Source organism: Haliotis asinina, chromosome 12 (assembly GCF_037392515.1).
Source record: "Haliotis asinina isolate JCU_RB_2024 chromosome 12, JCU_Hal_asi_v2, whole genome shotgun sequence".
NCBI classification, from domain to species: domain Eukaryota; kingdom Metazoa; phylum Mollusca; class Gastropoda; order Lepetellida; family Haliotidae; genus Haliotis; species Haliotis asinina.
The window spans coordinates 7504159-7531751 of record NC_090291.1 but is presented as its reverse complement, the minus strand read 5'-3'; the positions used below and the strand labels follow the sequence as shown (position 1 = coordinate 7531751).

Sequence of the window (27593 nt, the reverse complement as noted above, 5' to 3'; positions counted from 1 at the left end):
TTATCACCCGCTATATGTGGAAAACATGCCACAGAACTTAAAACAGTTCCCAATACCTAACATCTGCATGTACCCTGTACCAAGTCCCATGTTTAGAGGATGTGCTTCATGGCCATCAACAAATTGACATCAAGTAATGTACGTTAGTCATAATCTTACACTGACATGAAGTAACTTCTATTCTACAACTTTTGAGTAAGCGAAAACTATGTTTAAGTAGGATCTAAGAAATCTTCAAGCACCCAAAAACTGACCAAGACCTCCTCCAATGAATGACCTATTGTGTGTGACAGATTTCACATCAATATGGGGAGTGGACACTTAGCATTGTGTTGGCATATTTCAGCCAATCAGCAACTAATTTGTTTTTCACTTTTCTTTCTGTTATCATGCGTGAAAGTGTGATCAGGAGAGGCTAATCTAACATCTCGAATAAATACACATTTAGAGTCGACTCTTAAAGCTAAAACAACTTATTAAAACATAGCATTTTTTCAACATTTATATTTTTGTGTGTGTTAAAATGAGCATGTTTCTGGGGCACTCCAATGACCCTGTTAACATCATCCCTGTCCCCAGTCCCCAACCCTGCCTCCCAGGATAGCCACAGGAGTCCACAAAACACAATAACTACTTGTATGTACAACAGAAGGAAACATCATAGCATAAGATGCATACACAAATATGAAAAGAAAATCTTTTTTTCACCCTGTGATGCAAGTGATGAACCGGATAGCGTTGAGGTTTGTGAAATCTGGGCAGAATATACCTGGACATAAATAACTGGATTCACTGGATATTGTATTTACAGATCATTTACAAAAACTCTTACATGAGGCCAAAACAGGTGTGCTTTCAATTTCACAACTTTCAAAACAGGGTTTGCATGTAAGCAGCGTGTTTTGGTTTCTTAACTTTCCATTGGAAGAAGTTAGAGCCAGGTTTCATACCCTTGAAATCAAACAGGAAAACTGGAACAAGGCATATGGACAGGTTTGGAAATTGAAATCACATCAGTTTAGGCCTGATTTGAAGTGACAGATCATAACCTTAGCTGTCATGTACATTTTGGCACAATATTTAGTTCAATCTGTTAAGTGTATGTGGATCAACAGATATTTATCACTATTTTACACAACAGACCAGTGAGTACAAACCTGTCATTATTTCCAACAAACAATTATCATAACCAGAACAGACTGAGCTCATTTATAAACAAAGTCAATTAAATGAAGTGAAATAATTTCAGATCACACAATGTTCTATTGCAGACACTTATCCACTTTCCACAGCAGTAATTGGTAACTGATCTAATTTTTTTTAATTTCTTATTTTTAAAAGTATTTTTCATTTGTTTTATAGATAAAACTTGTTTTCACAATAAACTCTCTGCATTCCTTTTTGTCAATCTGAAATATCAAGTTTGCTTGTTATGATTGTTAAGACTTCACAGTTGTGTATACTAAACTGAATCACACATGACAAAATCTAAAACTGATATTCAGAAAAATGTACAACGAGGTGTTAGTGCTGATGGCATCGTTAGCTCTCTCAATTACCGCCTGTCTGGAAACTTTTCTGACCTGGCACGGAAACAACAAGTTCCAGTCCCAAGGACTATATGTCTCATGCAGACACCATGTCTCAGATGGAGACACATCTCACATCTCATGCAGACACCATGTCTCGGATCGAGATACATCTCACGCAGATACCATGTCTTGGATGGAGACACATCTCATGTGTCATGCAGACACCATATCTTGGATGGAGACACATCTCACATCTCATTCAGGCACCTCATCTTGGATGGAGACACATCTCATATCTCATGCAGACACCATGTCTCAGTTGGAGATACATCTCATGTGTCATGCAGACACAATGTCTTGGATGGACACATCTCATGTGTCATGTAGACACCATGTCTTCGATGAAGACATCTCATGTGTCATGCAGACACAATGTCTCAGATGGAGACACATCTCACATCTCATGCAGACACCATGTCTCAGATGGAGTGACATCTCACATCTCATGCAGACACCATGTATCGGATGGAGACACATCTCATGTGTCATGCAGACACCATGTCTCATATGGAGATACATCTCACGTAACCTGTCTCATGACATAATGTTTTATTGTGGGGATATTTTGAGACTATCCACTGAAGGCTTGCATGTTGTGAGTCTACTTATGCATGACATAATGAGTGTGAAATAACATGATAGATTTGAATGATATAACCATAAGGAATATGATATAAGAAATATATGCTGGAGATTCCTGTCCATATAATCCCACACAGCAACCAACACTGTGAAACCTTCACCCCTTAGTACATCACAGCAGCAGGCCCTACCTTGGGATGTTATGGTATCATTCTGTTGATAGTAAATAATAACTGCTAATGAGTATATAATGAGAACAACGGACATATGAAGGAGACAAGAACGTAGAAATGTGCAGGTAAGAAGCTGCTACATCGGCCATGGAAAGGTCTCTATTCCAGGAATAATCCATCCAAATCTTGGTTTTGATAGTGATGAGAGGAACAAAATATTTAGAATGTAAAGAATGTTTGTATAAACAGTATTATGATACTCACAGCACTAGCAATATCTCTGGCAGACAATCTGGTCATTACACTGCAATGATCCAGTAACTGCCAATGAACAAAATATATACTCATGGAAACAAAAAACGGAACAGAAAGTACAAAAGTTCTTTATTTGTTTCCAGAATTTCATCCACAGTGAAATACACACCTTGTGAAGAAACCTGGAAAAGAATATAGGGGCACCTGTACGTCGTGTTCCGTATTTGTTTCCATGAGTATATTTACTTAAGTCAGTGAGCTATTGTGTTCTTAACATCAGTGAGGAACATCCTGACCACAGCGCACCACCCCCTACATAGACATCTTGGCACCAGTGACTGATGGCATGAGCAACAATGGGATATGTTGGGATATGACGACACAGTCAGAGCCCGACTGCCCCACTGATTCAACACCAATGTCCGGTCAGATCTTAGTTCTCACTATCACAAAACAAAGACTGGAGTACATAACATTACATCAGAACAAACTTTCATCTGACCAATCAGAACATCCCTTTTAGGATTGAGAAAGTCGGAATATTTTGCTGATATGTTGCTGGACCCGACTACAATGTTACGGAATGCATAGGTCATGACAGGAAGGCACATGAACAACAGTGTCGACTACAACTCATGGCTGGTCCAGGAAGCACATGCATGACAATGTCGACTAGAACTCATGGCTGTTCCAGGAAGCACATGTATGACAGTGTCGACTACAATTCAACATGGCTGGTCAGGAAGCACATGTACGACAGTGTCAGCTGCGACTCATGGCTGTTCCAAGAAGCACACATACGAGAGTGTCGACTACAATTCAACATGGCTGTTCCAGGAAGCACATGTATAACAGTGTCAACTCAACATGGCTGGTCCAGGAAGCAATTGTATGACAATGTTGACTACAACTCAATATGCCTGGTCCATGAAGCACATGTACGACAGTGTCAACTGCAACTCAACATGGCTGGTCCAGGAAGCACATGTACGACAGTGTCAACTGCAACTCAACATGGCTGGTCCAGGAAGCACATGTACGACAGTGTCAGCTGCGACTCATGGCTGTTCCAGGAAGCACACATACGAGAGTGTCGACTACAATTCAACATGGCTGTTCCAGGAAGCACATGTATAACAGTGTCAACTCAACATGGCTGGTCCAGGAAGCAATTGTATGACAATGTTGACTACAACTCAATATGCCTGGTCCATGAAGCACATGTACGACAGTGTCAACTGCAACTCAACATGGCTGGTCCAGGAAGCACATGTACGACAGTGTCAACTGCAACTCAACATGGCTGGTCCAGGAAGCACATGTAGGACAAAGTTGACTACATATGGCTGGTCCAGGAGACATATGTACGACAGTGTCAACTACAACTCAAAATGACTTGTCAAGGAAGCAACTGAAACAGATGTAACATAACAATGGCGTAAGTAAATAGCGAATGACATACTTGATACAGGAATCTGACTAAATGATCAGGACAAACTGGTCATCCCAGTCCCGGGGTACAGAAGGATGTTGCTCTCTCAGGATTTCGTAATGTATGCGAGACGTTCGTATCCAAACAGTCAGCATAATCATGAAGGAAATATATTAAGTAATCTGTGATTTGTGACTATCCGTCAGACTTCACTGGTGTTTGATAAGTGTTGCTTCCGGGCCAGTATTCTGATCATTAGGCACGGGCGTGGAGACGGAGTTATGGGCTTCCTCTACTGATGGTTGCCGTGCTAGGTGCTGGTCACCTGTGTCCTTATCAGTGATATCCTTCAACACAGGGTCTGACTCACTCACCTCCACACCATTCTCCTTGTCCAGAGACTCATGTAGAGTTAGTGTCATGTTATCCACAGATAGGCTTGCACTAGCCGAGTCACCGCTATCACAACCTGGGTCAGAGGGAGCATGTTCTGGCGACTGATCCTCATCACTGCTCCGTTGAGACAGTGATCGCCAGGATGCTGTTAAGCCAACTCCATCCGTGATATCCAGCAGAACAGAGTCGTTGTCATCGTCATCGGCAACGTTCCCATTGTTGTACGTCCCAGCCTGACTGTCCTCTGAATCACTGGCTGTAGACGGAGGAATGAGTCCCACAGTGGAAGATGTATCCATATTAGCAGTCTGTAAATGTGTGGAGTTTAGAGATATCAGCTGAACGTCATTACTTCCTGCTAGTTGATGATCATCGGCATTCTCATTCACTATCTGATGTGATGATGGTTCTTCAGGGGTTGGTGGCAACTGCTGGTTTCTCCGCCGGTCTCTGGATCTTCGTCTATGCTGATCACGTGACTGACTTAAATATTCCTGACGGGCTTCTTCGTATGGTCTGGATGTCAACATGGCCTCATGGTACGGTGGAGGTGGGGCACGTCGACGTAGGAACTCAGCTTGTAGACGACTAAGAGGACTCTCGTGTCGTGGGCCGTATTGTTCATTCATCCGTAGTGCATACACCTTACATATACAACCGAGGGCGATGACCAGCAGCAGAGAACAGATAAGGGAGCCAGTCACAGCAGCAACGATCACACGACGGGTGAAGACTGCAAAGAAACAACCCTCCATTAAGCATTATGTCACGCTGGTTTATTGTTTAACACAACTCTTACTCTATGCCAGCTTACTGATGGCAGCCCATTTAGAGTAGACAATGATCATTAACGTTTACAACTATCCCTAAAATATGGTAAGAATGATATCAGTCGGGTAAGTCTGACCACCAGAACAGGTTGATGTCCACACATTGGAAAACACTATCTACCTGCCATAATCTTTATCAAAAGATGCAGCATATTTAAATGATACCAGTTGGTATTATAGATCTTATTTAAGATGTCATATATGTAAAATACATTCCTAACTCTGGTAACATGAGGTGCTGAAGACTATAAGTTCCTATGATATATACTATATCAGATCAGTAAAACATATACAAGAAAAGGATTCAGATATTATGGCTTTGGAAATGCTGACAAAGATCAAGATGTTCACAAACAAAATATAAACTCACAAGGTGAAGGACAACCATCTTCATCAGAGTGATCGTCACAGTCATCAGTGCGATCGCACTCCCATGTCTCGTAGATGCAGCGTTTATTCTTGCACAAGAATAGACCCTTGTGAGACCCGCACTGCTTGGCAGCTGAAACAAAGGGAAATAACTCTAGATGATGGCAATTCTGATGTGTTGACATCATTCCTGACAACTCCTGTTTGTTTTGTAGCTCGGGTCTGGTTGTTTCCAGTTAAACACAGCAACATTGGTGTTGAAACCTAGGAGAAGCGCACAATAATCTACAGATTGCTCATCTGGTTTTTCTGGCTACTGACCTAGTCACTATTTCACTGTCTACTTACTACAGGTTTTCTCCTCAGTGAGATTGTGACATTAACTTCAATATATACTATTTCCCTGTGAACTAATTACATTTTTTTCTCATCAGAGTGATTGTGACATTGACTTCACTAGATACTCTTTCCCTGTCTACTTACTACAGGTTTTTTCATCGGCATAATCCCCCCCCACTGTGATAATGGTGGAATATTGCCAAAAGCTGTGTAAAACAATACTCACTCCTTAGCATGATTGTGACATTGGCTGCACTAGATACTACTTCCCTGTCTCTACAAACTACAGTTTTTAGTCATCAGCATGACTGTGACACTGACTTCACTAGATACCATTTCCCTGTCTACTTACTACAGTTTTTCTCATCAGCGTGATTGTGACACTGACTGCCGCCATTGCACCTATCCTGTCTGGAGTAGCATGTGCTGCCATGCCCACAGCTGAACTGGTGTGACCCACACCGATCTGGAAAATACCACATGACTCTCATATCCAAAACAAAGTACATCAACAAATATAGTCACCAATATCCCAGACACCCTCTTTTATTATAATAGTAAACTAATGACATTTGTCTGTGTGAACAACACGATCTAGTCATGTCTAGACTCAAAGATTTGTACAGTTTCTTATTACTCCCCTATGGAAGATACTGCAGTGTAATATTTTTACAATAATGCATTTTGTGTGTAATACTGTTAGACGTATGATGTCCTCATGATTCAAAGTTATGACATCACAATGCTAATGCCACTGGCACAATGGTACTAGACCATGAAAGGTCTTGTAAACAAACATTACCTTGTTTTCTTAGTTACTCTGGAAAAGCTAAAGCTAACTATACCAAACGGTCAACACTGAAGCACTGGGCTGACATTGTACCTACACACCTATACTGGACTTACCACATCCAAGTTCATCAGATCCATGTTCAGGGCAGTTCCAAACTCTATCACACCTCTCGCTGACCAGGTAGCACTCACTCTCCATCCTGCAGGCCTCCTGGATGCCAGGTATACACTGACCTGTACACAGAAACATTCCTGGATGTGAAAATGAATCTCATTTCTCACACTCTTAAAGAAACCCAGCAAATCCTCCAGACTGGCTGATGGTCTTTAAAATAAATAAATCTACAGTAATCAACAGTATGAGCATCAATCTACGCAGTTAGGATGCAGTGACATGTGTCATCCTAGTCAGCAAGCCTGATCACTCCATCTCATAAATAGCATTACGACAAGCATGGATACTGAAGATTAATTCTAACCAGATCTTTACAGATCACCAATAAAGACACAGCTCAGGGTATTGGAGTTGATGACACATATGTATCAGCAATAAGGAACTCACCAGGTCCAATAACATAATTTTCTAAATAAAACTGATATTTAATACTTATCCTGACTCATGCTTATTGTTTATCTCTTTCCTCCCTGTGGAGATAGTGGAACACTTGAAATCCCTTGAAGCGCCCTTCTAAAAGAAGCGGACGTAAAATTCACACTCACCCACTGGAAGCCTCCCTTTCCCGCCACTGTGGTCACATAATCCACCATGCTTGTCACTCTCTCCAAATCTTATATGCCCTACATGAGAATTACAGTGAATTCGGCGCACCTGGGTGGGGTGGCTCGGAGGGCTTATGTCATGAGTCAGGATAAGTATAAAATATGAATTTTATGCAGAAAATTACATATTGTTCCTTATCCTGACTCATGTTTATTGTTTACAGAATCCGACGGAAACGGCGGTGGGTCAGGCCACACTGGATTCTGTTAGCTGTCACGTAAATACATCCTGTAATGGTGAGAATTCGGTCCTGTAAAGGTGGGGGGGGGGGGGGGGGGAAGAGATCACATCCAGACAAACTTGTCTTCTGTAGAAGCCTTCATATACTCGAATATGATGATATGTAGACCATCTAGCATCCTGCTAGTGTCTAGTGCAACTGTATGTCAGGATTTACAGTCAAGACCAGTCACGACCCTTCTTTCTGTACAAGTATCTTCACTACGTGTACAGGGTCATAATCAGTCAGGCTAGTCTGTTCAAGATGTGCGCATGGTCTCTCATTCATTATACTCTGCAGAGCGTCTTGGTCTCAACAAGTCACGTGATAAAGGGGTGAGTGAATCTCAGTGCCTTTGCGGAACCGTTAGTTGCTGTACAATGACAAGTGGTCCAAACTGGTGAATGCCAATGATGTCCTCTGTGGAGAAGTCTCGTAGATAATGGTTGGCAAACACTGTTCGACTTCCAAAAGCAGCAATCCATTATAGTTGATAGTGAGCAATTCCCATGTACAGCGAGCATTGATGTCAGAGCTCTTACTTCATGTGGACTGGAGGGTCGCGGAGGATCTAGTCCTGCTGCTTTGTAGGCTCTTAATATAACCACTCTCATCCAACTGGGATTGTGTTGCTGGATACTTCTGTAAGTGACTCAGATGATATGGAGATGAAAAGGTGCTTGAATCGTTGTCTGCTGGTACGCTGGAGATGTATTTTCAATAAATGCATAATGATAAGTCCTGTACATCATGTGGCCCTTGGACTGTAGACAACACCGGGAATTGTCTATTAGCTTCACCAGGCAGTTGATTGTCGGTGATAAAATCCCATCTCAGTCCTAAATGTAGTGTCTCCTGACGACTTGTGCTGTGTGACTAACGTAAGTAGAAACAGTGTTTTCTGTGTCAGTAGTTCAAGCGATGTCCGATCTAGTGATTCATAATCCTCACTCCAAAGGTGCTGAAGCACGACATTCAAGTCCAAAACTGGAGCCTTAAACCTGTGTTGGTCTTCCGGCTTGATCGATCTTCCAGTGTAGAAAGGTGAGTAGTATAGGTACTTTAGTCAGCTTGACTCCTGTTTTCATGGTGATAACAGAGCCACTGCCGCCAGATATGTCGAAAAAGTCCTCGAATGTCGCAAGTGACATAGATAATACGCAACTTGAAGATGCGTAGCTTTCATTGCAGTGAAGCCTTCCTTCCTGGTATATGTTGGATTGCCATGTGCCTGTCTTTTCCGTTGTCTTTTGTGAGGACAGACAAGTATGTTCTTCCAATCTGGTAGATGCACAGTTGGATGTCCTAATACCTCGATGAGTAGCGGGAACCAATCTGTTGCCGGCCAGTAAGGCACGTCCAAAGCAGTTATAACAGCTTCGTCTATTTGATTTCCTCGATGATCTACGGTAGTGGCACTAGAGGGGAGAACGCTTATGTGTTGAGTCCTTCCAATGGTATCCTGAGAACGTCTGTTGCCCTTGCTAGCGGATCAGGTACCGGTGATATAAACATTGCAATATGTTTGTTGAACTTCGTGGTGTGTAGATCTATTTGTGGTGAAGGTCTGACAAATTAGACAAAACGCCTCTTGCTGAAGCATTCATTCAGTAGGGGGCGTGATAGAGTGGCGGCCATGATGTGGCGAGCACCTGAGATGTAACATGCCTTTATGTGCAGATTCCGATCGTTGACTATGCTGAATAGTAGAAAGGTGGATTCTAGCAGTAGCAGGCTAAGAGATCTCGTTGAGCCTTGCTTGTTTATGTACAGTACTACTGTAGGGTTGACTGGGTGAACCATCAGTAGTTTGTTCCTCAATGCCGTCGACCAGAGTTGAATTACCTTGATTACTACTTTCATCTCCAGGTGGTTGATATGTTGAGATTCCTGCTGCAACCTTGTTGTTCAGGTAAGCACCCAAGTTTTGTAGTAATACATCTACATAGGGATGGTTGATGTAGACCAGCTCTAACAAATACGTTCCTGCCCAGACATTCGACTGACGAGTTCACCAAAACGGGTATGGTCTCAAGATGGCCGGCATCGTAAACCGGTCCGGACCTGAAACCGTAGCTTGTGAACCAAATACTCCATACAACATAAAGTTAGTTAAAGGATCAAAATAGCTGAAAAACATATCACTGTAATCGGGACCCCAGGTGCCACCAGCTGCCGTTGTCGGGTGATGGGGAGAGAGTGACAATCATGGCCGATCAGCTTACCATGTGCGTGGGTAAAGGGAGGCCACTCATGGGTGTGTGTATTTTTATGTCCGCTTCATGTAGAAGGGAAATTCAAGGGATTCCAGGTGTTCCACTACCTTCGCCATGAAGAGGAGATAAGCATTTAAGCATGAGTCAGGATAAGGAAAAATAATTGTTATATTTGTGTTAGCATCCAATGTGAAATCAACACTGGGGCCAACACTAACAGAAACATCATGTGTCTTACCTTTCTGCTGGAAAGTAGCATTAAATCCCTGCTCGGGGTAGTGCTGATCAGAATGGAACTTGATGTACATCCAGTTGCTGGAGCCCTCAATGATAGCCGGAGGTTTATTGCCTCCGTAGTATGTCCCAATCAGTGGACTGCTGCTGGTCCTGCCGTTGTACACCGATACGTAGTCGGTGTTGCGCTCATGCTGCAGGTTGAAGCTGGAAAAGCGCAGCTGCACCTTGTCTCCAGGATTTCCGGCATGAATCGTCCATGCGCAGTCCTTGCTGTTGGGGTAGTCACGAGGATAGCGCGGCGAGGTCAGGATGCCGAAGATGTCGTGCAGCAGTCCACCACAAGGCTGGTCTGTTCACAAAAATAGCAACCAATAAAACTACAAATACAAACTTTGCTAAACCTTACTACTATATATTTTTTTATGCTGTACTGAGGAATAATTTAGCTGTATGATGGAGAGCTGTAGATTATCAAGTCTGGAATGGTAGCTGAGTGCATGAGCATTTATGTACACAAATGGGATGAGTAACTGAGTGAGCTTAGTATTATGCCACTGTCAGCACTGTTCCAGTGATATCACAGCAATGGACACCAGAAAATTGTTTCACACACTGTACCATGATGGGAATCGAAATCTTCGGCGCGACAAGTAATATGTTTTATAAACTAGGCTACCTTGTCGGATATTATGACAAGCATCAAACAAATCAGAGAGTCTGACAACACGTGACTTGTCCCTTATGACAACTGTAGACTGTTGAGGAACACATTAACTGCCATCTTCATGGAGGAGTTTGTTTATGAAAACAATGCTATAATACAGACAAGCAAAGCCTTCATGTTCTGATAGAATGACTCTAACTTAGGACACAAAAAACTCACATTTACAACATAGAACGATTCTCATTTAGAACAAAAACAACTCACATTTAGGACATAGAATGACTCACATTTAGGACACAGAATGACTCACATTTAGGACAGAGCGTGTGTGACTCATCTGCGGCGTTGGTGCAATCCTGTTGACCATTACACTGATATTCTGGTTTCAGGCAAGTCCATTTGCCTGTCTGGACATCATTGCAGGAGATGGATGGTGGGGAACATGTAGGGCGGTCAGTGCTTGCTGCAATCAGCACAGTAGTATACATATATCATATGCATTTACCTTTGTCAGGTGTAAACACTTTGCATTACTTTCTTAAGTATTTGAACAAATAATAATCCAATATGGCAGATAAAATCCTTTACACCTCAGATCATGGTATGAAAAATGACTGAAATGAAAAAATATGATAAATGTGCATATGTGGGTACCTTGCTAAAACTACTTTTAGGTACATACATCTATACAATGTCTCCTATATCAAGACCTGTGATGGTCCCGGGGTAGAATAAGCCTTCAGCAACCCATGCTTGCCATAAAAGGTGACTATGTTTGTCGTAAGAGGCGACTAATGGGATCGGGTGGTCAGACTCGCTGACTTGGTTGACACGTCATTGGTTCCCAATTGTGCAGATTGATGCTCACGTTGTTGGTCGCTGGATTGTCTGGTCCAGACTCGATTATTTACAGACCGCCGCCATATAGATGGAATATTGCTGAGTGCGGCGTAAAACTAAACTCACTCACTCACTCACACTCTCCTATATCAATGGATTACCTTTTGACCAGTAAGTAAGGATGGGCTACTCCACTATATGGGTGTTTTATGTCCTCTGGTGCAAAACGTTGTGCAACTTTCTTTGTATACAGTTGTCTGATGCAACATGTGTGCCACCTACTTTGAATACTGCTGTCTGGGGCAACATATGCTGTGCAACCTACTTTGAATGTGGTTGCCTGCTGTAACATATGCTGTGCAGCCTTCTTATGATTGGTGCCACTTATGCTGTGCAGCCTTTGCATTTTGTTATCTAAAACATGTGCAACTTTTTTGTATACTGTTGCCGTGTGCAAGACATGTTGTGCACCTTTATAATTACACTGCTGTCTGGTAAACATATGCCGTGCAGCCTTCCCTGTATATTGTTGTCTGGTGCCGTCTATGCTGAGCAACCTTCCTTACATGTTGTTGTCTGGTGCAACGTATGCCATGCAACCTTTGAATACTATCGTCTGGTGTAACATGTCATGCAAACTTTGTATACTGTCGTCTGGAGCAACATATGCTGTACAACCTTCTTGGTATATTGTTGCCTTGTGAATCTGTCTCTGTCCTGTAATTTGGTGGCTCTGTTTGTCTATGAATTGCATTGTGTCTCCATTCCACTACATGTGGTATTCAGCCATTCTCATATTGTATCTATGCTGCATTCATTCATGTGTCAAGCTGTTATTTTCCTACAAAACTAATTCCAGCATGTTCCCCTGATTGGGTTAATACACTACTGACCTTTATGACAAATGCTCTGAGACTCGTCCGCTCCATTAATACAGTCCTTGCGTCCATTGCACTGGTATTCTGGACTGAGACATACCCTGGTACTCGTGTGGATATCATAACATGTCATCGATGGATGTGAACAGCGTGGGCTCGGTGTTGTTGCTTAAATACAGATGTAGTAGTGATATGACATGCTGTGAGGTCTTTTCTCAACCTTCTCTCATGTTACTACTAGTTTGTATTTGTTACTTTGACAATGACACTAGACTTCTATATGCAATGTGTATAGCATGAAGACACTTTCAGTATTACAACATCCCAGCTGTACGACAGCTCTACAAACAGTGGAACCTGTATGAATGTCCAGCGACATCCTCACAGTCTAGATTAGCATATCCTGCTTCTATAACACATCCTCCTGAATTTTGCTAGTAATTATTTCCCAAATTCTACAATAACTTGCTTCAACTAAGGCAAACACAGCAAACAATGCTGTCCACACCAGACCATTAAAAAACCTGTCTGTGGAGGATTGTCCATGCAGCAGAAGTGAGTTTGCTTTTACACTGTTAGCAATATTCCAAAAATATCCAGTAGCGGACACTGTACCCATGTGGGGAATCAAACCTGGGTCTTTGGCGTGACAAGCCAATGCTTAAACCATTAGGCTAGCCCACCGCCCTTCATGGCAAAAGTGTGAGTAGATATAGCTTTACTGTCTGGTGAGAGAGGGTACTTACTTCGGGGACATAGGGCATCGGATTCGTCTACCCTGGTGAGACAGTCCGGCTTTCCGTCACACTGGTAGTTCCGACTGAGACAGATCAGTTGCCTAGTGTGGACATCACGACACCTGATGGACGGATGGAGGCATGTTGGGACACGAGTGGCTGAAACACATATGTAGAGAATTAGCATGCATCTGAAGATAGTATCTCTGTCGGAAAACAGTCAGGTGATGACACACTTGCACACTTGCAGGCTTGCAGCTTGACCTTCACTCAACACACTCTCACTCACTCTAGCTGGCAACACTTACTTGTGACACAGAAAGACTCGTCGCTGTTATCTCCACACTCATTGCGGCCATTACACCACCATTCCTGAAGGATACATTTCATGTTGCTGCAGCGCTTCTCTCCTTGTCCACATGATGTATACTGGGGCACTTTCCCTTAAAAAAAACCGCAGTCTTTCAGCCTACCATCCTCAATAATCTCCATCACATACATTATGATAAATCTCCACCATACCCTCAATGCATCTGCAGCTTGGCCCAATGATTTTATTACCACCCTTGGCTGGCTTTTTATCTACTCAGGTGTCTATGCTGGGAAGTTGAGTGAACCAATCACAACTCACTTTCACTTTTCAAATCATCCAACCAATTTAACTTGGCAACACCATTGATGCAGAGGTACCCTGGCAGAGATAGATGGCGTTCTTGCAAATACTTTTTAGAAGTATCAGATCTGTCAATTTGTCTGTATGATTTCCCCCTAAAATCTGACTCTCACTGTGAACCGATTGTAAGTTATGTAACAGTGGTTTAGCTGATTGGCTACTGTGAAAATGCAGAGCCTGCAAAGGGAGGTAATAAAATCATCAGGCCACAGATGCCATCCAGGGTATAGTGAGGATTTATCCTGATGAAAACCCTGGAGATTATTGACGATGTCAGCCTACCAGCAGAACAGTATCCCCTGCTAAAAAACACTCCTGAGTATTATATTCTGTAAACACAAGTCACTACTAAATTCTGCCTCTCAGTTTCCTTTGAATGCTTTCTTGCATTATCACAAAAAAGGTAGGACTCTCCCTGCCTTGATATGATTCCTCACCCACTATATACTTCAGCACAAAGTAGTTGCTCTCCACTTGCTGTGTGTTGAAGAAGATCCACACATGCCCTCTCTCTACGTTAGCGATATAGGTGTGGGGAGATGTCTGGCAATAATAGGACTGCGCCACCGGCCCAATCTTCACATAGTTCACACTGCATTTGCCGTCAGAGCTGCTGGCCACGTTCAGAGATTCAAAGCTGGATAAAAACACATTCACTGATGATTCCCCCATTCGTACATATGCTCGAACACAAAAAATGTGAGGTAAAATGCATCTACAGAGAGCTAACATTAATTTTAACATTAAGTACCATTGGTTAACAGTGAGATAACACAAGTCAAACTTAAGTAAACATTGGTCAGCATTAAGTTAGTATTGTCTAACACTGAGAATACAGTGGTCAATACTAAAATAGCATTGGTCAACATCAACTTAACATTGATCAACATTGAGTTAACATTGGTCTACATTAATTTAACATTGGTCAATACTGTGTTAACATTGGTCCACATAAAAATGAACAAATAATCGACAGGTATGATATATAAAGAGCCTGGAGGGATAATCCAAGCCATCCCAAAGGGCGAAAATGGAGGGGAGAGATCGGGCAATATGTTCTCACTGTTCTAGGGGAACTTATGACAGAATGTTTCCACTGTGTCTCAGGTTGCGGCACAGAGAAGTAAACAGTACAGGTCACAATAATGAAACTTTGATGTTTTTCTGCAGATGGAATATTTCATTGATATGGTATCCATTTTGTCAAGCTGAACATAGCACAATTTTGATGAATGTGATTAGAATATAGATGCACACATCAAGAGACTGATTAATGTATTGTGGAATTCTGGGATGATCCTATGTTATCAACACATAGAAAACAGAACTGTAAACTTGTTTGCTCTCTTGGCTGCTGTCTGGGAACCATAATAGGGTACTGAGCAGAAGGCTGTCTAGGAGTCTAGTTGTGTACACAATGATGACAGGCAAAACTGACAGGTAATATTTATGACTTGGGACAACTCCCCAAGCAGTGTGCAAAACAGCCACTGGCCCACTAGCCCATGGCTAATAAAAGTCCACTTGGCCAGTAAATCTCCAGTCACTGGCCTGACTGACTTGAGAATTTTCATGGGGCCATTTTGTAAAATGTATCACTCTCTTTGACTTGTTAAGTTTACCAATCATGCAAGATTATGGTCTGGTAAATATGTTCATCATATTGTCAGCTTAATGATGAAACCTGTGTCTACATTCAGATTTCGGGCTAATGAAGTGCTTTGTGCGATAGAATCTTTCAGGGATAGCTAGACCAACTTGCCAACAAAATCTGACCACTACTTTGCACACTGACCCCATAAAATGTTTACATGAGAACCATGTGCCCATCATGTACAGGGCTAACAACCCACAATGAAATCAATCCTGTTACCTTATGGTGATGGTGGTGTTCTCTGGGGCATGTATAAACCAGTATTTACAGTAGTTGCTAGGGTACACCAGCATCCGCTTGCTTCGTATCTCCCCACTCCGGCCAGTCAACACCTCCTTGACACAATCTGTACATACCAAACAGCATGATAAAACCTTACAAGCTCTCATGGAACATTGTGTCAGCCTTGTTAGATTTAGGTAAAATATCCACTATGGTTATGACTATCATGAAAAAGTATGGCATTTGAAGAAAGTTTTCGATTATATTTCTGTGGGCAGTAGATCTGACGGATGGTATTCATATAAACACAACCATTACATGATTTTCAGTGATGATACTGAGCATACATATGTTCCCGCTGGTCTATCCGAGTCAGAGACCACATATTAATGCCAACCACAAGGGCTTTACTTAAGAACCAAGATGATCATGAGACTAGATTACAGCTACGTCCTTGAAACCTGACCACCCACAATGTAAACAGAGAATAGACATAAGGGCTTGTTCCACAAACTATAGAATTATGATGATCATAAGACTAGATTTCAGAAAGTCGCTGAACCTATTATCCACAATGATGCCTTTTACAGCCAACGGTTTCTTAGGACCCAGGTTCCCTATAGCCTCTTGTGATCTGCTACAGCTGGAGATGAAGATATACTGAGTCCACACAGGACAAAGATGACTGTATACTCCACATCAGTTGTAGCACTATGACTAGCTTCTGAAACGTGAGTAGTAAGCCAGGCACACTTACTTGCATCAGTTGATTCAAGCCCAACACACAGCAGCACCAGCACACCTGTGAACAAGAACAGAACCAGTAACAGCAGAATCATTCAGTATCAGCATCGGTACTGGAGCTCAACTTCTAAATTATCCAACTGAGGGACACTCAAAACAGGAATCAAACGTTGTACTTGTATGGAAATGACCAAACACTTTAACAGGCCCTTGAGTTGTACCTGGATTTAAAATCTAATACAGGAACAGAAATAATGACATTGTGCTTTATTGTTTTTATGACTGTTTATTGTTTTTTTGCTCAAGCACATTCAGTGCTTCAATTAGGAGTTTTCTTTGTCTTGCCAACGGGCACCTTAACTACCAAAATGCATGTCCATGCAGCTGAGACTTAAGCCATTCATGGTAACCATGGTATGGAAGACCTGTGAATCATATTAAACATAGAACAAATGGGTACACTCCTGGACTGGAATGAAAACCGTTGCATATTTTTCAGAGTGAATGATACAATGGCGCATACCTGGATGAAGCACTGCACATTCGTTCAACACAGGAATTATACCACTCAGCATGATGGTTTGGCTGAGATATCAAACATGCAAGTCAGGGCACGCTATGACTTATTGGAATCAATCCTTAAGTAAACAGGACATGCTCCTTTCTGGACACCATTTCATTTATAAGCTAATTCAAATACACATCAGGAATACTATTTATCACAAAGTCATCACACCATGATGGAGCCTGACAAAACCTTTATTTCAAACATAGACTCTTCCTAGTCACGGTAGGTAATAATTCAACGAACTCTTATCAAATATTCCTTCATATTTTAATGCAGTGATACTGCAACTGTTTACAAACTGTGAGGGATAGTTGTAAACTATTAATTACAATGGCTAACCAGTTGCTGTGTTGTCATGGTGACAACAAGCATTCTAATAGTCAGAGATAATTTATGACATTTGCAGAGTCAAAGCAGGAAACCTTAGTAAACACTGCCTAACACAGCTCAGCATGAAACCAACTTTCTTGATATGTTAAACACACCCAGTCTACTATTCAAAACTTCCTGTCATCAAATATGCAAAAAGTTCTTGTCATATCTGGTATCTTGTTGTGTCACCGCTGGGCACCTGTGGGTGTTGGTATGTATCTCCTTTCTCCACTGTGTCCAGTCAGATGTAGCCTCCAACCACCACATCAAAGGGGAAACGTTCCTCCACAGTGAGAACATGGACCCTCCCAAGTGATAACATGGGCCCTCCCCTGGATAACATGGGCTCTTCCAGTGACAACATGGCCCCTCTACAGCAACAACATAGACCCTTCACAGTAACAACATGGTCCCTCCATAGTGACAACCTGGCCAGTAGCAGATCATCTATGATATACCAACCCATATTAAACTTTCACTGTACTGATAATACTGACAAACTTTTTTAAGATGACTAGTACATGTGCAGTGATAAGTCCACACATTTCAGATTCAGTCAATGTATTACATCACTAATGCTTTGTTGATTCAGCTTTGCATGTATGTTTTTGGGTGTGGTGAACATGTTGGAGATTTCTGGCATTAATGACCATGATGACAGTAAGTCTGGTAATTCCCTACATGCAGCTTCCTGTGAATGATCTTCAATAGCAATCATGATGAGGTCTAGAAACAAGATAAACATGTAAGATAACCGTAAGTATTCTGATAGGCTGAAAAGCAACTCTTAGTACTAAGCCTTGAGCTGTATTTATGACATCAATCAGGATATGAAAATGGAAACCAGTATACTTAAGGTTAATGTCTTGTCTGCAATGCAAGGGCAATAGACTGCTACAAACAACTGCTATAAGCGCAAAGGATGGACAAGTCAACCACGACAATTCAACATGAACATGATGAGGAATTAAGAAAACACAGGCAGGCAGGCAGGCATTCTTTATGGGAAACTTTCTTCACTTAGCATATATCCTCATCACCTAAGAATGTTCAGTTTATTGTTCATTCATGTTTAGGGCACAGAAAACTAGAGCATAAACATTAAAACTATGAATGATACATTTAATGTAAAACCATATCTTTGTGCTGTGAGTTTTCTGACACATAAGAACATCTGTTATCACGATTATCACATGAACAATTGTAAAACATCTCACCTATGGATCACACTTTCTTCTAATCACAAGCTATCATTCAAAAGATTACATTATCCACGCGGCAACACCCCTCGTGACGGCCAGAGTAAACACTGTGTTCTTAAATCATATGTCTGATAACCTATGATCTGACTGTAACAGTTTACCTTCATTAAACTCTTGACAACCTGCTGCCATTTTCATGGTTATAAACAACGATTGTTATATTATTGCTGGCCTGATAAAATGAAACTACTTGGCTGTGACACAGGTAGTCTAGTCCGGGTTGTGGAACGTATTTGGTTGCTTGCTAGGACCTCTGTCATGATCTGATTATTTCAGTTAAACCTTAAATAGAAAACAAGTTGTGACAATTGTTTAGGTTTGATTTTGATAAGACATGAGTGTTTTGGGTTTAGATAGTGCTGTGCTTCTGCTGTCTATCTGCTGCAGATGATCAGAATAAGACCTGTTTTACAGACGACAGAGTGATGGAGAAACTCAGTGAGCTATGACCACGAAACGAGGAACGTGACACACTCTTCCAAACATAGACTGTTTACAAAACTGTACACACTGCTGTACAAAACTGGTTGTTAGTTGCCTCCTCAAACTGCATTTGTGGGTCAGGGATTTGGATTGAAAGATGATCTCACATACTACTGAGTGAACATTCTTCCTTATCAAACTAACTAAATGTAACAGTGCTGAAAGACAATCTTAATTCAGTATTGAAACAATCTGAGATATTGCGTGTGTAGGATAATACACATTGTCACAGTCATGATATTAGTCTGGACAAGTTAAGTCCACAACCTACTATTGTTGTCATGCCCAGACATTTCACTGAGTACTTTCATATGTAAATTCTGAAGTAGAAGTGTGCCGACCATCTTGACTAGGTCATAGTGACCTCTGCAGTGTACTCTTTAGACAACAGGACACTATAAGCCAAATACAAAGTACCAAATACCGTGAAAAGTGGTGACAATCAAAGTATCTACCTTCTACACACAGTATTGTGATATGATCGACAGTTATTATGATTGAATTTTATGTCTGCGGTAATTATCAACATGATCAATACAAACAGCCTCAGTTTTAGCATACTGTTGTCTCTCATGACATTTATGTCCATGACAGATGGCCTGGCTTTGTGTTGGCAAAGAATTGTATTGCAACATTTAGCAAAATATTGCACACAATTAATCAATAAATGTTGGACAAGGAATTGTTGTGTAGATTTCTTCCTGAAACTATGCACGACTTCAATATTTTCTGGTAAAAGGCAAAATAAAGAATATATTGGAAAACCAGCTAAAATAAATTCCATCATATAGTGAAGCATATTAACTGTCCATATAATATTATATTATTAATAATGTCAGCAATTACCAAAACTTATTACATGTAATTGATCTCATTGCTTAACTGATTTATCTTCCCTTTTTCAGTATGCAATATATCTTACCCTCTGTAACATTTTTCGAAACCATATCTGCTAAAATGCTGTTTCAGGTAACCATAGTGAATGCATGAGCTGCTTGCAATGTTCAAGTTTACAGAGGTGACAGCTGTCTAAATGACTATAAGCAAGAAGGACAAGTTTGTATGTAACATATGTATGCAATGACTTCATCTGTTCTGAAGCATACTTATTGAAAATTAAAACCTTCCTTATGTAATATATGCCAAAACTATTTAAGGAAAAAGGTAAATTCATGTACATTTGTACACAGCAACAGAACATGACCAGCAATAATAGGGAAATGAATTGTTTCCACTCATGTATTTGTGCTCTGACACACAGCAAAGTGGCAAAACACAGCGTCAGGTTTCTTCATTGCCTAGAACAACTGCTTGGTGGGTTATGGGATACTACAAATAAAATTAAAAACACCTTAGCATGGGTGTGGTGATGTGAGGTAACCATGGCAACTAACTGGTTAAAATAAGTCATGCAGCAAATAACCTTGTGAAGGAATTAATTAAGGATTGACTGTGTGTTTCTTTCGTTGCACTGAGGTATGAAACTAAAAACCAATGTGCAAACTGTATGAATCTTCGTAGCACATTGGTTTTTAGTTTCATACCTCAATGCAACGAAAGAAATACACTGTCAATCCTTATAATTAAATTCAACAACAAATACTATAGGCTTTCAACAATATTTCTTTACACATAATCAAATTCATTGAAACAGATATCTTTGTTACCTCCGATTAACAATTCCGGTGTAAGAATTAGGTAATGGCGTGACATGACTAAGGTGACTCATTTACATAAAATGACACGCCTACCAAACCATTAGCCAATCAGCATAGAGCACCCCCAAACTGCTGTCAGTTTGTCATCCAGAAGGATGTTGCTTTTACACTCGTACTTTACGAGAGGGTGTATTCAGTATTGATTATGTAAATCTCCACTCATAAACACTGTCTTTTTGACAATTCTGCTGTGGAAGTAATTAATCAATTAGTGGGTTCTCGGTTAATCCTTTGATCGATGTTTGTTTTTGTAACTCAGCTGATAAACCCTTGTGCATCACTTACATGCACATATTACATAACATACAATACATTTGTCACTACAGACCTTAATTTATATTGTTGAGTATTTACTCCAGACAAGAGAAACGCCAAATGGGAACCTATGTCGAGTAATTTTAGTGGTGTTACCACTATTTATACCCGTTATAAATTCATTAACTGACCATTAAGTGAATGACGACAAATAATGTGTAGGTTTATACCATCAAACGCGAGTTACAGCAAGGAAGATGTAATCTCTGAAAACCCTTTTCGGCCGAAACTGTTTTGAGGATACCAACAGAACTTGTTGTTACATAAGAAATGCACTTAGGTATTTGCTGTGTACTTGGGTAAATGGGTATAATCAGAGTTTTTTTAGGGAAGAAAATTTTTAGATTTCTCTACCAATGGTAAAGTCGTTGTAATTAGTTGTTTTATTATCATAGATAATAAACCAGGTAATTTACATAATTACCAACCCTCAAAACAATCTAAATACAAAGCTTTGTAATCTTTCGGGCTTATATGAAACAAATGGCTTGCTACGTGTACATAGACATCATATTTTCACATGACATGATTAAATATCGAGGTAAAAAATACAGAAGTAGGATCAAATTGAATCAGTGACTATACTATCCAGGCATCAGAAAAAAAATACACTGCTGGCATAATTTGTTACAATCAGATAAGGAATACTATGAATATTTTTAAATAACGGCATGTGATGGGCATCCGTGCTCCTCAGTTTTTAGGGTGAAGAAATTCAGCTAATGTGGACAGGAGCCCAGTCCCTTTGTCCGTAACGGTCGAGAGAGAGGGTGCTGACCAATTTGCTGCTTGGATTCATAATTAGACCGTTGGTGAGAAACATTATTCGTTCCGCATCAGTGCCCCTTTAATGTGTTTGCTCATGGGCACATCGTGTGAAGCCCCTATTGTTATTTGGCTTGGATATTGCAAAAAAATAAAAAAAACTTACTACTCATGTTCCTACACAATCTTGTCACTTGCCACAGCAAAATTCTGATGCTCCGTAATGCTTGCTTGTTTTTAACACCAAAATTATTAACATGCCAGAATGTCTCAGCATTCCAGTACTCCTGCACGCAGACAAGATGTGAGATATCCAATTTAGCACTTGTATCAGACAATTTAGCAATGTATCAGACAAAATTGTGATCAATTCTGTCCCACTGCCAGGATCAACCAATTCAATATATCATGTTCAATGCATGCCATCACATTGCCCCTGACAACCAGATTAGCTTTCTGGAACTTGGTTCAATACTGGAATCCTAAAGGGGAGACAACCCAATAGTAGCAACAAGGCCAGAGATTGAAGTGATTATTATACTATTAAGAATCATGATAAAAGGCATATCACATTGATTTTCATATTTTCATAACTTTGACAGAAAAGCCATCCATTTGAAGATCAAAGGGTCCCTTGGTCCAAATACCTATACAAAACAGAATCTCGAGGATCATCAATGACTGATTGAGTGCGTTTGTTTGATGCTCTTTTCAGTGAGTGAGTGAGTGAGTTTAGTTTTACGTCGCACTTAGCAATATTCCAGCTATATGGCGATGGTCTGTAAATAATCGAGTCTGGACCAGACAATCCGGTGATCAACAACATGAGCATCGATCTGCGCAATTGGGAACCGATGACATGTGTCAACCAAGTCAGCTAGTCTGACCACCCGATCCCGTTAGTCGCCTCTTACGACAAGCATAGTCACCTTTTATGGCAAGCATGGGTTGCTGAAGGCCTATTCTACCCCGGGACCTTCATGGGTTTGATGCTCTTTTCAGCATTATTCTTGCAATATCAAGGTGAGGGACACCAAAAAAGGGCTTTCCAGCATTGCGCTGATGTGGAATTTTGGCGTGATAAGTGAACAATTTAACTCCTTTGAGTAACATTATAGAAACTGGAAACAATAATACTGACAAACGTTATGGAAAACAACTTCTTTTATTTTGTGAGTGTGATGTTTCGATACACAATACAGTTTCTTGTACCACTGGCAAGCAGGGATTTGCAATGTCTTACACACAAAACAAAGTTGTTATCTATAAAGTTTGTCAACAGAGGACACACGTTAGCCGCTAGTATCTTATCACAGCCTTCATTTTGAACACTGCATAATGAAAAACAAACAGTGTCACACAGTATCTTAAGTAGAAGCATGATAAGAAATTCATTGATTAACATGGTAAGTATTGATAGACACTCATTCATAAACAACATGAAATAATAAACAAATACACATTAACAAGGAAGACACCTTTCCTCTCATACAACTGGTCAACAGAACGTTTGGACAAGTGGTTTGTGCAACACAACTAGACTTTTGGAGAATACATCTGAACCATTTCAGCTAGATTGTCCCTGGTGTTAAACTAACAATGCTAACTGACTAGTGGCCATTCCCAACCCTGGCGAAATATTTCATCACTGCACAATTCTATTTATATTTTGGACCATGCTTGTAACCCCACTTCATCATGTTCATTGAAAAACCAATAATAGCAATACATGTCAAACACATAAAAACAGCTCATACAATCTGTTCATGGCTGGGAGAGTTTATCTTCATGTTTTATTAGATTGCTATCAGCAATGATCAATGGCTGACAAAGTCACATGATCAATAACCAATAGTCACAAGATCAATAACCAGTAGTGCTTGCTTTACATTAGTTTGCGACGTAAACAAACTTCTGGTCACATTTATTTCTGTCCAGTAGTCAGTATAGCTCCCTGGTAATAACAATCTGAATTGATGCACTTAAGTCTTGTGGACTCATATAACTATACTTTTCTTAATGACAAAAAGACAGCTGAACTACTATCTTTTGTTGTAATAATATCCTAGTCTGGCTATTAATATATAGGTGACAATGAATAGTTTCCTTGTCACTTAAACCCACCAAGCATAACAAATGTGTCAATATCATATATATGTATGATATGAATGACGATTTATGTGCAAAAGTTGGAATCACGTGCAAAACAATTATATTTCAAAAGGTTATATCTTAAGGAGCTTTTTTCTTTTTTAGTTAGTGAGTTAGTGAATACAGCTTAATGTCATGTTTAGAGATATTCCAGGAATATTGGGAGACACCAGAAATGGAGTTTACACATTGTATCCAACACTCTAACCACTAGGCTACCCCATTTTTCTACAAAGTATTTACTCAACATGCCAAAGACCAAGTTCAATTCCCTAAATGGGCACAATGTGTTAAGTCCATTTTTGGTATCCCCACAATATTGCTGAGACACTGCTAAAAGCAGTGTAAACTCACTCATCCTTTATAAAAATCCACTTTGGTGCCTGTGTGAGCAATTTTAGGGGTGATGGGACATGAAACAAACATGTTAAACACGCCTAAATGTCTTCATGTTAGTATCCATACAAGAATACAATGTGCTGGGTAGTTCTATTTAACGAAGCAGGTGACCTTCATAGGATTCACTCTGGACTGCATGCCGGCTTTTGTTCTTCTGATTTTACTTCCTTAGTATGCTTATGGTTTTCTGGGGTGTTTAATTGTCATAACATATCCAAAGCTGAATTTGACGTTCTGGTGATTTCAACGATTGCATTGCTAGCGCTATATCGAGGAAGTATGTGTGCGATAGGAGTGCACAAACAGTTTCATCGGTAGGGTGGATGCCCAGTTCCTGTCGTGAGACATTTTATTGACAATTGAAATCAAGAAATAAAGTTATGTAAAGAGCAAATAAACAACAATATTATTTACCCTCGATCGTTAATACCACTTCAGATGCAAAATCAATTGCCTGTATAACAAAAAATAGCGAGCAAAATTCAACAAGATCAGTCGTCTACTAGTGACAGGTTATATATGAAACAGGAAGCCATGTGATCAAAACACTCTCTCGCAGTGCGGAGGGAAAAGTATGGCTCACTGTCGAAAACACATACAAAAATACCTGGCTGTGACAAGCGACTGCAGTTTCGCTGATACAATGTTATAAATGCTCTTTTTGTTGGAAACACATGATACTTTTGTGTGAAATAGATGAATATACCTTTATCACTCAAGGTTAACAAAATCAAAACTTAAAATGATATTAAAGATAGAAATTACGTTTTTGTCTTTATACCGTCGAAAACCCCTAACACTGGGATATTGACACAACATACTAAATGCACATTGTCTTTACTGTCATAGCAAGGTTTAATCAGACATGGGGGCCCAGACATGTATTCAAATTTCAATGTGGGTGATGATTACAACAACGTAACATGACCAGCTATGGTGATATTTATGTGACCTACAGAGACCACAAAGTTAGATCCTGCTTCTACAGAGCTTACACAATCAGAAACATGAATATATGATTGACAAAGACGACATCAAGGAATTTGGAGTGTGATATTATAATTGTGTGAGAACATTAGTTTAGAATTATGTCACTTTCGTGTACATCACCTGACACTCACCTATAGCAAGATAGTCCTGGATCCTGATAGCTCTCAGCGTCCTTGTCATTGTTGACAGATTCAATCAGAACTTCCTTCTTCTTCGGCACCTGGCATAGAAGTGAGTCTCGGTGTTACCTTACTATATTTACCAAATATTTTTACTATGATCGATCCTTAGTTATACATCCTAACATGTTGCTCAGTTGGTGGACACAGATATTGCCAGTGAGAAAGTTAAAGCTGAATTGTTTTCTGTCGTCTCAGTACAATGTCCTGGTTCACACCACCATCTTGAATTCATTGGAGCGTGACGTCGATGTAGAGTTACGCCCCTTTAAATATGCTGATTACAAACTCCATCACACCGCATGCCACGTATTGATTTCTCAAAGTTTTTCTCAGCTGGATGATTATAGGCGCAGTGATCGAGCTATCGATGTGTGGAGCTTTAATAATGTTGGACCCTTTTACTGCCCCTTCAGACAATCCTTACACGTTCTTTCCTCCAAAGTATTGACAATTAAATATATTAGATTTGGTGTAACTAACAAAGAAATACAATCATATAGTATTCGAAGTCCACAGCCCATGTCATGGAAAGGAAGCCAAGTCGAATCCGCTTAAACCGAATGCAATTATGAATCGAAACAAAACAATGCCAATGAAAACAAACAAATATCACGCATACTGCGTAGGTTTGTTTACATTGCTTTAACACATGTCTGGAAACAATATTTCTAACAACGTGATTATTACACTCCGGGAAGCGATGAAAAAAATGTGTAAATAACATAACATCAAAGCTCTCTTAAACTTTCATAAACAAACATATAATACGTCTATAAGTGATCGTTGTTTTTCTCTTCTGTTTAGCAAATCCAATTTTTAACCAACCATCACAGGGAACTGTTAGATATACGGATTGGTTGAGGAATGGCGAGGTTTGGGGTATTCAGATGAGGACATCAGAAGATTACATGACCAAATGCTTCTTCGTGCTCTAACTTAGCTCGCACCTAACTATTTCGTATTGTCCGTTTCAATGGGTAAATGACATATTCATGAGTGCGTGCATAAAAGATATATGTGGTGTGTGTGTGTGTGTGTGTGTGTGTGTGTGTGTGTGTGTGTGTGTGTGTGTGTGTGTGTGTGTGTGTGTGTGTGTGTGTGTGTGTGTGTGTGTGTGTGTGTGTGAAGTAGCTATAGTGGTTAAAGAGTTAAAGCTGCAGACCCGGGTTCGATTCTCTATTTTCGATTCTTGGAGATTCTTCATGTGTGAAGGCCATTTCTGGTGTCTAAACTCTCTCTCACTCTCTCTCTCTGGTGGGTGGTGGTGGAATTCGAGAGCGAGAGAAAAGTGCACTTGCATTCTTGCGCGCGTGGAAGCGTTAGCGCGCTTGGGTGTGTGCATGCGCGTCCGCGCGCTAGAGTGCAGAAAGGGAAAACAGCGTACTGAGTCATGCCCAAATAGCCTCAATTTAACCAGTAACCATTTTTCGTGTTTCCCATATAGGGCTATCTATATAACTCTCCTCCAACAAACTCGCTGCACGGTGAGGTTACAGTCACGTCCGGTTGATTTTCTCACTAAGAGTCACACACACGCGCACACGCACACACGCGCGCACGCGCGCGCGCACACACAAATTGACGATATGTTGAAATTCTTTTAGATGTAACTTACAAAGAAGTACAAACAAGATGTAACTACAGTCAGTGAAACACATCTCAACATATTTCAACCTTCTAATTATAAAGGGCCTCACTCCGTCTACTTGTCATGTCGACGAATTACTAAAAATGATACAATTGTGGAATTAATAACTTCTGG

The 27593-nt window shown here is 40.5% G+C and overlaps 1 protein-coding gene across 1 annotated transcript; it reads right to left on the bottom strand.

Annotated features, from left to right (window-relative positions):
• Positions 1-1398: 1398 nt before the first annotated feature.
• LOC137257361 (low-density lipoprotein receptor-related protein 12-like) lies at positions 1399-26064 on the bottom strand. Its single transcript, XM_067794688.1, has 13 exons — positions 25781-26064; positions 16640-16684; positions 15880-16006; positions 14444-14643; positions 13642-13776; positions 13343-13492; positions 12612-12764; positions 11189-11341; positions 10216-10563; positions 6875-6994; positions 6321-6434; positions 5631-5762; positions 1399-5163 (listed from the first exon to the last, which is right to left on the bottom strand). The coding sequence occupies exons 1-13, from the start codon at positions 25827-25829 to the stop codon at positions 4244-4246; spliced, it is 2646 nt and encodes an 881-aa protein (XP_067650789.1). The 5' UTR covers positions 25830-26064; the 3' UTR covers positions 1399-4243.
• Between the last annotated feature and the right edge of the window lie 1529 nt (positions 26065-27593).

Bases quoted from the DNA above. Each gene is read 5' to 3' on its own strand.
- LOC137257361 (XM_067794688.1), bottom strand. From the start codon at position 25,829: ATGACAAGGACGCTGAGAGCTATCAGGATCCAGGACTATCTTGCTATA. The intron at 14,644-15,879 runs GTAACAGGATTG...GTTTTTATCCAG, and splicing joins AACACCACCATCACCATAAG to CTTTGAATCTCTGAACGTGG. The intron at 5,763-6,320 runs GTAAGTAGACAG...CCTTTGTTTCAG, and splicing joins CGCTGATGAGAAAAACTGTA to CTGCCAAGCAGTGCGGGTCT.